Source organism: Chinchilla lanigera, unplaced genomic scaffold (genome assembly GCF_000276665.1).
Source record: "Chinchilla lanigera isolate Chin_1 unplaced genomic scaffold, ChiLan1.0 scaffold00069, whole genome shotgun sequence".
Classification (NCBI taxonomy): Eukaryota; Metazoa; Chordata; class Mammalia; order Rodentia; family Chinchillidae; genus Chinchilla; species Chinchilla lanigera.
In genome coordinates this window covers 10,067,739-10,080,312 of record NW_004955470.1, presented here as the reverse complement: position 1 = coordinate 10,080,312, position 12,574 = coordinate 10,067,739, and the positions used below count along the sequence as shown (strand labels likewise).

General features: G+C 46.5%; 1 protein-coding gene across 2 annotated transcripts in view; it reads right to left on the bottom strand.

The window, feature by feature from the left end:
- Mrps9 (mitochondrial ribosomal protein S9) overlaps nucleotides 1-12,574 on the bottom strand; it is a 132,429-nt gene that overhangs the window by 85,801 nt on the left and 34,054 nt on the right. For both annotated transcript variants that reach the window (XM_005400781.2, XM_005400780.2), the window contains exons 5-7: nucleotides 10,868-10,947; nucleotides 2,133-2,218; nucleotides 1,219-1,294 (exon numbers count right to left, since the gene is read on the bottom strand). In XM_005400781.2, coding sequence (XP_005400838.1) covers nucleotides 1,219-1,294; nucleotides 2,133-2,218; nucleotides 10,868-10,947 — 242 coding nt within the window. The remainder of the gene's footprint in view (nucleotides 1-1,218; nucleotides 1,295-2,132; nucleotides 2,219-10,867; nucleotides 10,948-12,574) is intronic.

Genomic DNA, 12,574 nt, shown 5'->3' with positions numbered 1-12,574 from the left:
ACGCGCCCCCCTTTTGGCCCCCTAACAGCTTTGCTCTCCCCTGTAGGCAGGGCAGGGCCCTTGTCCTGTGCCCCTGCCTCTGTGCACCTCCCACACTCTCTACGATCACTGTTTAAACTTCAAATGTCACTCCAGGTGCCACGTGACTTCGCTGGCCAACAGTGCTTCATGTTCAAGAAGCGGCCGTCCAGTCCCGACCCCTGCATCTGGGAACCAGCCACGAACTTCAGGGTTTCTTTTACTATCTGGCGCTCCGAAAGCAGAGAGTTGGCAGAGATAATCTGTTTGGTTTCACTGGTGCACACCCGTATTAAGTCCTGGGAACAACCCTGAGTTACAAAAATCAGTAGCCAGACAGCAGAGAGAACAATGGAATGATACACTCAGTGAACAAGCGAGAGACTCCTTCACTGAACTCGAGTGCAGAGCACTTGGGCAAGGGTAATCAGAAATTCACTCTGGATTCAGTACACCAAACATCTGACGTCTTGTTTAAGCAAGTTACTTTTCCGAATCATCAATTTCTCCAATATGTTAAAGGAGCAAATGAGCAACGGAAGAAGAGGACTTAGGGTGTACCAGCATCGAGGCACAGTGCTAGCCACAGTCCTGGAAGAAAAAAGCCTTCTTGGAAGGATCTGTGAGATTTATCTCCTTTCAAACCTTCCAAGGGTCATCTAAACTTAGAACATCCCCGTCCCTCGGTCATGATGAGCTGTATCAGACGGCCCAGCGCAGTGAGAGGACAGTGAAGGGGAGTCACGCGCTGGGCGGGGCTGCGCAGGACGGTGGGCCTGGGGTGCCCCAGCCTCCGCCCTGGGTCTGAGTGAGGCCTGGGATGGGGCAGGTGCCAGGACACAGGGGCGCAGCTCGCTGTGAAACCCGACCTCACAGACGGTACGGGAGTGAGGGTGGGAGCCGCCGAGGACAGCGGGCTGCATCCTCCTCCTAAGCTACGCTCCTCTCGAGCCCGCAGCCCAAGCAGCCTCTGCTGTGCTCCCTAAATCCACCCAGCGAGGCCTGGAGCCTGGACGCAGTGCTTTCTGACTGCACGTGCCCTCCCCCACTTCAGAAGTCAATAAGGAACATGCTACGCAGAGGAGCACTGTCACAGGAACCCCTGCCTCTGAGGAACCCTACTATTAGGGTCCTTAATACAGCAATTGTCTGCATTCCTATGGCACAGGTCCCCTTAAATTAAAAAGATTAATTACTCACATCTTGATCTGACAGTTTTTCCACTAACATTTCTTCTAGTTCCTCCTTAATCAGCCATCTGCTGCCAATCAGGTCTCTGTTAAAATATCACATATATTCTCTTTTTAATTAACCATGCAATTAGAGTTATATCACAAAAGATCCGACATACAGTAGCAAGTCATGATTTGCAAACAAATTTTCATATAAAGTATTTTCATCCAAGTAAACCATTTTTGAGAAATATGACTCTATTTCCTCAATTTACTTTAGAAAAGACACTGACTCTAGTAAATGTTTTGAAGAATCAAATACGTCACGATGGGTCCACTTATTTAAAAGCTTGATTTCCTGAAGGTTAAAACTGTGCCCGGAGAATTGGCTTGGAACGTTTACGGACACAAAGTAACCTGCCAGTGGGCTGAAGAACTAGTGAAATCTAAAGGAAGGACCAGGAATACATCCACAACTTCAACACAGTGTGCTCAGAGATTTGCAAAAAAATTAAAAAGGAAGGAAGAAAGAAAAAGCGATAAAGAAGAAAAGGAAAGAAGGAATACATGAACAGGTAGTCCAGATGTTACACAGGTAGCACAGGCTGCTGGACTTGATCTATTGGTGCTCACCGAATGAAAGCACCGGGCTTGAATGCCTCTCCCAGCACACAAGTGCTCAATTCATGTAAGGCCATAAACATCAAAATTCGGAGGACATCAAATCGATACAGTGATTAAGTACTGCTTAATACATGTGAAATGAAGTGACATAAAAATAGCCTCGGTATTTGCTTCCTCCTAAACAAAAATCACCTATTATTTGGAACCCTATATTTTAATAATTAACGCTGAAATACTGAATCATTATTAGGCTTCAGATACACCAATCAGTGACATGTTTTGGTTTAAAGTTCACTATATTCTAATATAAGAACTTACAAGACTTCGGTGTTTTCTGGCAGCAGACTTTTGGGTAGCAACTGATTTTGCTGATTTTCAACCTGGAGAATCTTTCCATATATGTCCTATGCAAACAGAATACAGGTGCTACAGTTAGAGAAGGCATTTACAGTGAGGGTGCATTTACACTTCTTCCCCGTGAGGAGGAGGACTTCTTATGTGGCCTCCCCGAGCCAGCTGCAGGGCAAATACAGTGGAAATGCTTCTTAGTATAACTGCTACTCACCCAACTAAAGGGTGGCACGTCAACGAGACGTGGTATCGCACACAGAGCGCACCTCCCTTTCCCCGACTTACAGACAACTCTAAGAGCTCTGCAGCTCCATGCCAGGGAGGACGCGTACAACGGCAGAACGCTTTTATAAGCTATTTGTTTTCCTTAAGAGTTTCACAATAGGATAAAAAATTTCCTTACGCAAAACCGTAACTTAAGACAGCAATATGTATTTAAGCTTAGAAAACTACCTAGACTTGTGATATTTATAGCTGGAATATCTCACAATTTTACATATTTAATACTGTGCATGTGTTTGTATCTTAGAAGAAATTTTTCACTGTATTTTTGATTATTTTATTTCTATTAATTGATACAACATTAAATCTGTGAATGTGTATCAATTTTTAAACTGTAATGGGAAGAGAAAATCTGTCAGTTCATTAGGTTTGTAAAAAATAATCCAGCAGTAAGATGATCTGTGAAATGTATTCTCCAGGCACTGAGTTTACCACAAGTAAAATAATGCCACGGCCTCCTAACAGCGTGGAATGACCGAACTTGATGTTTTGAGGGCCATTCTGAATTGAGTCTGTATGAATTCATTATAATTTGCGCATACCCCGGTGTACTAAGTGTCTAACGAGGCAGGCGTTCCACACGATGAGCTGCAGCTCAGCAGCAGAAACCCAAGGCTTGCCCAGCCGGAGCGTAGCCTTGGGTCTGTGCCCCAGCATGGGGGGAGAGGGAGGAGCTACGGATGATAAAAATGACTGCTTTTGTTTTGCTAATCATGATGGCTTCCGATATCATTACCTGTGTCACCTGACACAATTTGTTACTGACAGAGATGCAATCTGGATCTCCAACAGTCAATAATTTCACATTGGGAAGCAGCTTTGGCGCTCCGGTCAGGCTGCCAACGTGTCGCTCGCAGCTTGTTCTGAGGGGCCCCTTTGTACTGTCGTGGGGTCTGCATTCTAGTAGTATTTCATCTGCAGTCTCTTTTTGGGAATCTGCTTCTCTCACCGGGAGAAATAATGCTAAAGAGTAAGAACTAAGCCTCTGAGCACACAACATTAAGGCAGGTGAGCAAAGCTGAGATGATATCCCAAGGGCAGGATGAAAACCTCCGTTCCTTTTGTCTGGGAGAAAAGCTTTCTTGTTTTGTGTTCCCCTAAGGGCGGTACCACTGGTAGTTTAGAAAAGAAAAGGAAAAGATGCAGAAAAATAAGAGATGCTACACTCAGAAGCTATTCAATGGTGCAAGCTAGAGTAGCAGAGGCCATGTGCACCGCAAACGGAAGTGAATCTTCCTCCAGCTCGGTCCTGAAGGTGGAGGCCCAGGCCAGTGGCTGCAGCATCCAATCCAAAGTGCTCAGAAACCCGCTGAAGAGGATGCTGTAAGGGCGTCTAGCAACCCTGCCAGCAAGGAACAGGAATTACAGAGTCACAAGAGGGACCAACAGCTTCAGTTGATTCCTCGTGCCTGTGGGCAGGAAGTGTGACCACGCTACAACCGCTTCACTGACACAAGTCCATCACTACAGCAGCAGAGAAATACACACACACATTTAAAGTGGAAGACGCAGTGCTCACAATGAAAAAGCAAGCACTCACTCACGTGAACATCCACATCTAGAATATGCATGCACCTCTTATTCAACTCCAAATTTTACACGCTGTCTCCCAAGGATTGGAAAGCCTTGTCAAGTGTGGTTAGGGTACCTTGAACTCACGTGTGTGTGCTGGGATGGGCTGGGACGGGAACCTGGGCTTCATGCTGGTTAAACACATCCGACCCTGAGCTACATCCTCATCCTCACAGCGCCCTGGCCCCAAGGCCTGTGGTTTGGAGAGTGCAAGGGACAAAGATGGTACGGCTTTCAAATCTAGCTCAGGATTTATGAGCCTAGAACACCAACAACAGTAACAAGGTACTCTAGTACTTGAAAGAGCGTCTTTAACTTTTTGGAATAACCAAGGCAACTATAATATTAACAATCGACTTTCTTTGTAGGTAGGTTTCAAGTCAAAGGCTGTTAATCACAACATTACAATGACTTTTGAGCAAGGTACACTTGAGTACATATTTTTCTTAGAATATTCTTTCATTCTGCTGTTTCCTTCCAGTGACCTATTCACATCTATAATGTGTAAATGGTGTAGTAAAATGATTGGGTGAAAAAAATGTGAAAAGGGAGAAAAACAGCCATGAAAAGCACACATCCAACTTCAAACACAGCAAATTCTATTCCTTTAAGGCAAATGGTGATTGTAACCCAACAAATCGCACAACGTGGATGACTCCACGCTATATCCTCTCTTTTGGGGGGCGGGGGGAAGCTAGAGTTTGAATCTAGGGCCACACGCATGCTAAGCATGTGCTCTACTACTGAGCTACACTGCTAGCTGTGCACACGTCTTCACTTAAAATACATGCGAAGAACAGCACAGTGCCTGACCCTGGCAGGGCAAGTGCAGCTTCCCAGGGGCAAATGGTCTAAATGACACCAGGTACCATTTCTATGAATTCTCTTGCTACTGCATAATAAAACTGCTCTTGAGATTCTGCCATGGTTAGAGACAACAGTTCTCCGGAAAGTCGATTCTGCAGCTTCAACTCCCTGAAGAGATGCATTCTAATTTACATCAAAAAATTCTTGAGGGTATAGAAGATGCCAGGCACAGTCAACATCACAGATTATCACCGATACATTGTTAAGTTTCCACTTGATTTTTAAGGGACACTAGAGAATTACAGTGACCCCACCTCCACTAAGTTTATACAGTGTATTTAACAGTGTAATTTTCGAATATGGTAGGAATAACCCAGATGTGAAATGCTGAATCATTAATCACAGCTATGATTAATATTTCATAAAATCAAAGCAAGGCTTTCCACCCCTCATGCCATCAGATTTCCATAATGTATGAGTCAAATTTAGAAGGTGCCTAATTTGAAAATACCAGATGCTCAGGTTGCAGAAAAGAAACGCTTAAAGTAAACCTCTCCAAGAGCACGAGCAGTGGGATTTTTAGTATCCTTCTAAAATCTGATGTGGCTGCATTAATTGTATGGAAATTCCAATGTGAGGAAGGATAAACAAGTAGCATTTCATGGGGGACAGTGGCATAGGAAAAGTCACAAAATAGTAACAAACCAATAGCAATTATCATCTTAGATGTTAGCTTAGTAACTTACAATCTGTGTTTGTTAAAGAACTCACAGAAAAAAATGTCTTAACTGACAACTAATTTTTTGGCCACAGGGATACACTCAAATCAAATGAAATAAATATAAATGTAATTCAAAGAGGTCACTGTTATGGACCTGAAGTTCCAAGTGACAGCTCTGCTGTAGACGGCTGCTGCTCCTTTGTGAACACAGCCCACACGGTTTACACACTGCACGATGGCACTCAATGGAAAAAGGCAGGCAGCTCAGCTAGAGCTGACGTCGGACACCGGGGAGGAGCACAGCGAGTGACGACGGACAGCGAAGCGTGGAGACTCGGATACCATCGAGTTTAACTTCTCCGATCACAACCACGCATTCCACAACTGCACCTTGACAAAAGAAGTAACCTGACTGAAATCAATGTAGAGGCAACAATAAGTTGGATACACTTTTTAAAAATTAATTTTCCCAGCTGTTAGACAAGAAGCATGAAAGATATATAATGGTAATTATTCATATGTGAGGAAAGTGTACATTAAAGACACCTCTAGAACGGCAATTTCTACTACTGATTTCATTACTGAATTAACTCCTGCTGTCAAGAAGTCTTAAAGCAGCATGCAGACGGACTTAGCAGCAGTCCGCTGTGTCTTAGAAGTGAGTACTTCATGTGGTGGTAGAACAGCTCTCTTACAGAGGCTCACTGGGAGCAGAATCACAATTTTAGTACCGTTTCTACAGGTAACAGCACGACGTCCAGCAGCGTTCCATGTCCACCGCGTGGCCACAGTCAGGACCTGGCAACACGGGCACTGGCCTGCGTCTCCTGGGCTCGCCGCAGCTGTGGGCTCCACAGCTCTGCCCGGGCACTGGTCTCAGGCTTTAAGCCCTGGTGCCTTCTGTCATTTGAGAGGAGCTGAGGACCTACGAAGCCAGGCGCGTCTGTCACAAGGCAAACGAGCCCCGTGTACACAGAAGTGAGGAGGACTACAGGTCGTTCACTGTATGTTAAACTTTTTTTCCAACTCTGCACACGAGTTTAGGTGTGCACTGAACTGCCCAGCCCTCCCTTCACACCCGCGTGTGGTGTAAGCCTCATCATGCTGTGTGCAATTCCCTCGAGCTGAAGGAATACTCTGCAAATGCTTCACTCCTCACTGTGAAACTCATCCTGGGCTGTAAGCGAGCTTCTCCACGCTGCCAGCTCCCCAGCTCGCCGCTGGGGTTGCAGAGCTCCCTCCTGTCAAGGCCAGGGCCAGGGCCGTTCACGGCCAGGCTAGCGTGCTCGTAGTCCTGGGGCTGCCGCCAGCCTGCACCTGGGGCGGCTCTCACCTTGCCTTTGGGGGTCTCACTTAGAGTAACGCCTCTCAGGACACCTGAGAATTCCCAACATTTTGGGCAGCTTTGCCCAGCACGTGTCCCTGTGACGGGACAGAATGGGCACCCTGGGAGCACCACGGCCCGCTCCTTTTGAGCACAACGGGCAAAGCAGTAGCTCTCGTCAGTTATGGCCGTGGACCCACTGAAGGGGCCAACCAACCACGGGCCGAAACCCCACAACTGTGCAGAACAAACCTTCCCTCTGTTTACGTCCATGCTCTCAGAGTATTTTACTAAGTTCGACTCACTTTTAGTGAGTGAATTCTAATTTTTTTCGAAACCACACGTATTAGTAAAAACCATAAACTTAAACCAACGCTTTTCTTAAAATAATGAACCTACGCAAATTGAAAGGTGACTCCTGAGGCTGCAGACGTGCTGTCCACGAGCACAGCACACTGTTCCCGCTGCCGTCGCTTGGTTGTCCTGGACAGGCTGAGGCTGTGGGGATGCCCCACCCCAGGTCTCCCCGAGGTCGAGACCCACAGGGGTCCACTGCAGTCCTACAGCGGAGTGCCCGCCTCCCACACACATCTCCAAGCCCTTCAAGTTCTCCCCTTTCCCTCAGACTTCTGTTCAACTGCTTGGAAAACTTTTTCTGTAGAGCACACAGCTTCTACTGGTTAAGTGGTGATCAAGGACACGGAGGCCTCTCCATTGGGCAGGAAAAGTCAGCCTGGCCGTTGTCGCTAAGTGCGAAGGCCCCTACATTACTCAACAATGGATTGAGACTCGGGAGATCGCTTATTTTTCTGAAACTGCTTCTCACTGTTTAAGAATTGTGCTGGTACTGTTTTACGTGTGCATTACTTATGTCTGTCTTAGTGATACTGTAAGGTAAATGGGATTTCAGCAGCTTTCCCAGGAATCTGAAGACACGGACTCACTGGTCACACCCATAGGCAACAGGAGCCCTGCCCGCCTGCGACTGCACCCGCAGCGGGCCTCACTCAGCGTCCCACCCCCAGCGTCGCTTTCCCGTCGAGCTTCAGTTCTTCTCATCACTGTCTTTTCTCAAAGCCCTGCCCAGTTCTGCACAAACGCTGGACAGAGTGAATGCAGGCCAGGGGGATACCGTGTTGACGAGAGCATTCTAAACTGCCCTAAACTGCGAGCTGCATCAGGACCACCTTCCATTAGCTCCTGTAAAGCAGCACACATGCTTAACGCATGCAGCCACCAGACGCCAGAAGACCTGGTGGATCACTAAGATGGGAGAGGTCAGCGGAGCCTGGGGAAGCCTCACACAGCCACACACAGCTGGAGATGGTGCTGGGCACGGCGCTGCCCTGCCCGCTATGCTCGCATTGCTGCAGCTGGTACTCAGCATGGCGAGCAGGGCTGCTCAGCGTCCGCCCCGTCATATAGGACCGAATCACGCCAACACGCGCAGATGCAGCGACAAAGGTCCGTCCCAAGTCCTGGGAGCCTTCGAGTGCTCAGGGGCGACCCCCAGTGATCACACAGGACAGAAAGGGCGTCCCCTACCCCAGAAGGCAGAACAAAGGGAGAAGATACACGAGGCGGCGCTGGCATTCACAGCTGGCCTTTACACACTGGGTCTGGCTTCTCCACACGCGCCTCTGTAGCTGGACGGTGAATGCCTGGTTCTGTGTCAGAGAGACAGTGTCTCTTCCGGCAGTTACTGTGTGCCTTCGAGCCGAGATGCCCCGACCTGGCTGGCATTAGTGACGTGCTGCTGGGGGTGCTGGAGCGAACGGCAAACGAAACAGCAATGGTAGAGCTGAGCTCGCACAGCAGCGCCCAGAGAACTCCTCTGTGTGTCACAAAACCTGTACTCCTCAAAAGAAAAAATATGTAGCCAGACAGAATTTGACATTTTAGTCAGGGAGCACGGTAAGATTTTATCTCCTGAGAAACCAATCAGTTGCTTTTAAAACAGGAAAACAAACTAAAAATAAAGTTAGGCCTCGTACACAATGTGTAATTTCTTCATTATGATGGAATGCAACAAAACATCTCGCCCTTGGCTTGCACGGTTCCAGCCCAAACAAATGCAAATGGCTTGTCAGATGACAGCTGCTGGATCAGGCTCCCGAACAACCTGCATGCTTTACTCTTCCCCGTGAAACTTGGGATGAAAGGCAGAAGGCAGGAAGAGAATTAATGTAGCATACAATCTAAAGGCAATGCTACAACCGTGATTAAGTAGAAAAGTTAAAAGGCACAGATTTTCCACAACCTCGCTGCGTGCAAGCCATCCGTGTAACAAGTTGACAGGCCTAGCGCGTCAGCTCCATCATCCTCTCCGACAGCTAAAGCGCAGCACCGCATCCCTTTTCAGAGAAAATTTGCGTCTGCACCATGAAGCGTTGTACATTATTTCTTAGCACTGCAGGGGGCTCAAGTCCATATGGAACCTTCACAAATATTACCACAGATCACACCAGCGGCAGTGGAGGCAGATTTGACATACCTATTTAAATGAACAGCGGGGGGCCTCGGGCAGCCTCGGGCTGTGCAGGGAGCGCTCTGCAAGGCCGGGCCGCAGCACCATTACTCAGCAAAGACACGCTCCGCATTTATCATTCATTTCATTTCTGCCAGGGCAGGAAGCTCATTTGCCCAAGGTCAACAGAAAGCAAAAAGAAGGCTTTCTTTTTTTTCCCCAAGAAATAAATGTACCTGCCAAGTGGGGATTTTATCCTTTGGGTTTGTGGAGCACAATAGACACCAGATAAGTGTAAGAAGCAGAGCTAACGTGTCCACCGACTCAAGCCACTGAAACCTGACTGTGGATGGAGGAAGCCTGGAAATATTTGACTTAAAATCACACAATGGTACCTGTACAAAAGGTACAACAGAAACTGTGGAAGGGAAAGAAACTGCTCAGAAGGAAAGAGCAACTGGGATGGGGGAAAGGAGAAAAGAGGGAAAGAATATATACACAAGATAGCTAAGATAATTGTACACATTGCTATTAGTTCATTGAAAGGAACACTTAAGTGTTTACACTGTTTGATCAGTCTTCCATGCTTATGTCTGGTAGTCTGAGTAACTAAAGGTAACAACATGCAATGTAATAACCATTGTTCATTTCCTACCATCTTGTTTTGAAATTGTGTTACCATTTTTATTGTTTTATTATCTTTAAAATTAAAAAAAATCACAGAATGGGTAAATCAGAACTTCACATCACGTTCTAAACATAAAGTGGGTTCTGCTGTTTAAAACTGGATACTGGATAGGGGCTGGGGATTTAGCTCAGCGGCAAAAGCGCCTGCCTGGCAAGCGCAAGGTCGTGAGTTCGGTTCCTGGTACCACAGAAAAACCAAAAAAAAAAAAAAAAAACCAAACTGGATACTGGCATCTAGCCTCGTTTTTCATAGCAATTCTGGGGAATGTTCCCAATCTGCATACTACCAAACACGGCTCTCAAACCACAACAAAACTGTGCACAGTACCCTCAAAAGCAGCTGAAGTGCAACTGCGTTAAAATCATTTTCCAGGTTGCTTTTTGGGCCTGCACTCTCAACTCCTCACTGAATTCACCTAAGAAAGGTGGTCTATGATAAAGGAAAACAGAGACGGAGGTCAACGCCCGCAGTCCCGGCAGCTCCACACCTGGCCTCCCTGCCCGGGTCAGGGCTGCACCGGGTCACTCCTCTCCTAAGAAACGGCACAGCCACTTGTCATGCACACTTCTGGGAGGAGGGTACAGGGGGCCTTGTGCACGCCTGGCAAATGTTCTACGACTGTTTACATCCCCAGTCCTGTACGTGAAAGCATTAAGGACAAACCATTCTGAGACACATTTTGTAAGGTTAGCACAGATAAAGTATGAAGCACTTCATCAACATACTGTCTTAGCTCTAGGAGTCTTATTTTTGTCCACGATAAAAAACTAGGTAAACCCTGAAGCTGAATGGCTCTGTAGCTCACAGCTGGTGCTGTTTATCAGGAACGTCACATACTCACGTGCATTAACGAGTAATAGGACTGCTTGCCAGTGTAGAAGAGAAAGTGGAACGGACGGCCATCTTCTCCCCACTGCACCGCTAGGAAAACGTCAGAGAGAAGCAAATGAGAATCCAGAGACAGGCGTGACAGCTGTATTCAGTCGCAGCTAGGAGACACATTTACAATTCTCATTAACTTTAAAATAACAAAAAAATCAGTTTTTAAAATTTATATATTTAGTTAGCACATTTATAATGCAAATGTTTAGGATATTTCATGTTTCATAGCTGTAAACAGAAGAACCATGTTTGTATTTAATAAAATATTCTACTGTGAGAAGCTCCATAATTTGTTCTAAATAAAAACATGTAAAGTAGCCTAAATTACCTTGTTAGATTAAAAAAAAGTTGTATCTGGCTATAAGTACACGATGCACTCCCTCGTTCAAGACAAGTGACAGTCAACCACACGGTGTGCTCCGGAATTTGAAACAGGCATAATATCCCAAGACATAATCTCCCAAATCAGAGTAAAGGGTTTGTCTTTCCATGCCACATCACTCGTTTCAGCCTGGTGGTGCTGCGTCTCTGAAGGATTAAAGCGTCCACAGCAGCAGGGGCTCACAAAGGAACTAGGTGTAATCCCTGCTGAAACACAGACGGCCATTCCCATTGAAGAGCCACCAACCAACCCGAGAAACAGGCGACTGCAGCCAGGAAGCCAGACACCGACTCCAAGCGTGGCCTTTGCTCACACTTCTGTTGCGTCGCTTCCATTAACCGACTGTAGCAGGCCTGCACATTAACACAAGAACTACATCTCCCCAGTCCTTACATGAACCGTTAACTAGTTAAGTATTTTCTCCGTGTGCCACTTGCCTGCTACTCTGTGGGATTTTTTAAGATTGAGAAGCTACAAATGTGCATCATATGGTTGAATCTGTTGCTTCCTCTCAGCCACTCTTTCATCATGGGTCCCACCAAGGATCCCTAGGCCCCTCCTCCCCACGACACTTCGGCATGGGCCTCTGAGGGCCACCAGCCCATGAGCACCACAGTCCCTACCCCTCCATGAAACAACCCTCACTCCACCAGAAACCAAGCTTTAAAGGGCTTGGCTTCCCTCCAGTGATTTTCTTCTAGAATTTTTATTTATTTTCATGTTCAGATATTTAATTTATCTGGAATTCATTTTTATGAAACAGAAAGCCAACCATTATTTTGCCCAGTAAGAGGGCCTTTGTCCTGTGGTGCTTTGGACGGCACGGGCTTTTCTGAGATCCTGAGATCCTGCCCGAAGCATGTGTAGGGCATGTGTTTAATCTCAGGATAACCAGTTCAGGCAGAGATGGGCACTTTAGTGCACACACTTAAAACGAATGGCATCACAAACAGTGATAGAAGTCTTGATGAGCATTTAGACGGGAAGATATAATCATATTACTTGCCAGTGGCTTACAGATGATCTATGAACTTGTCCCCCCTCACTTTCACAGACTTCATAAAATCCCACACATTTTTTTAGTATTTGTATCTGTACTGAGCATGGATTTTGACTGTACTGCAAAGCAGTCAGTCATAAAATAGCAAAAGGGACCAGCAATATGGCTGTAGACAAGGCTGTACAGATAAGCCTGGGCAAATGCTGGAATTAAGCCTTAAAAAGGGGGTTTATGCATGTACTTGATTGCATTACATGCCTGTGTACACGCATATACACACTCAA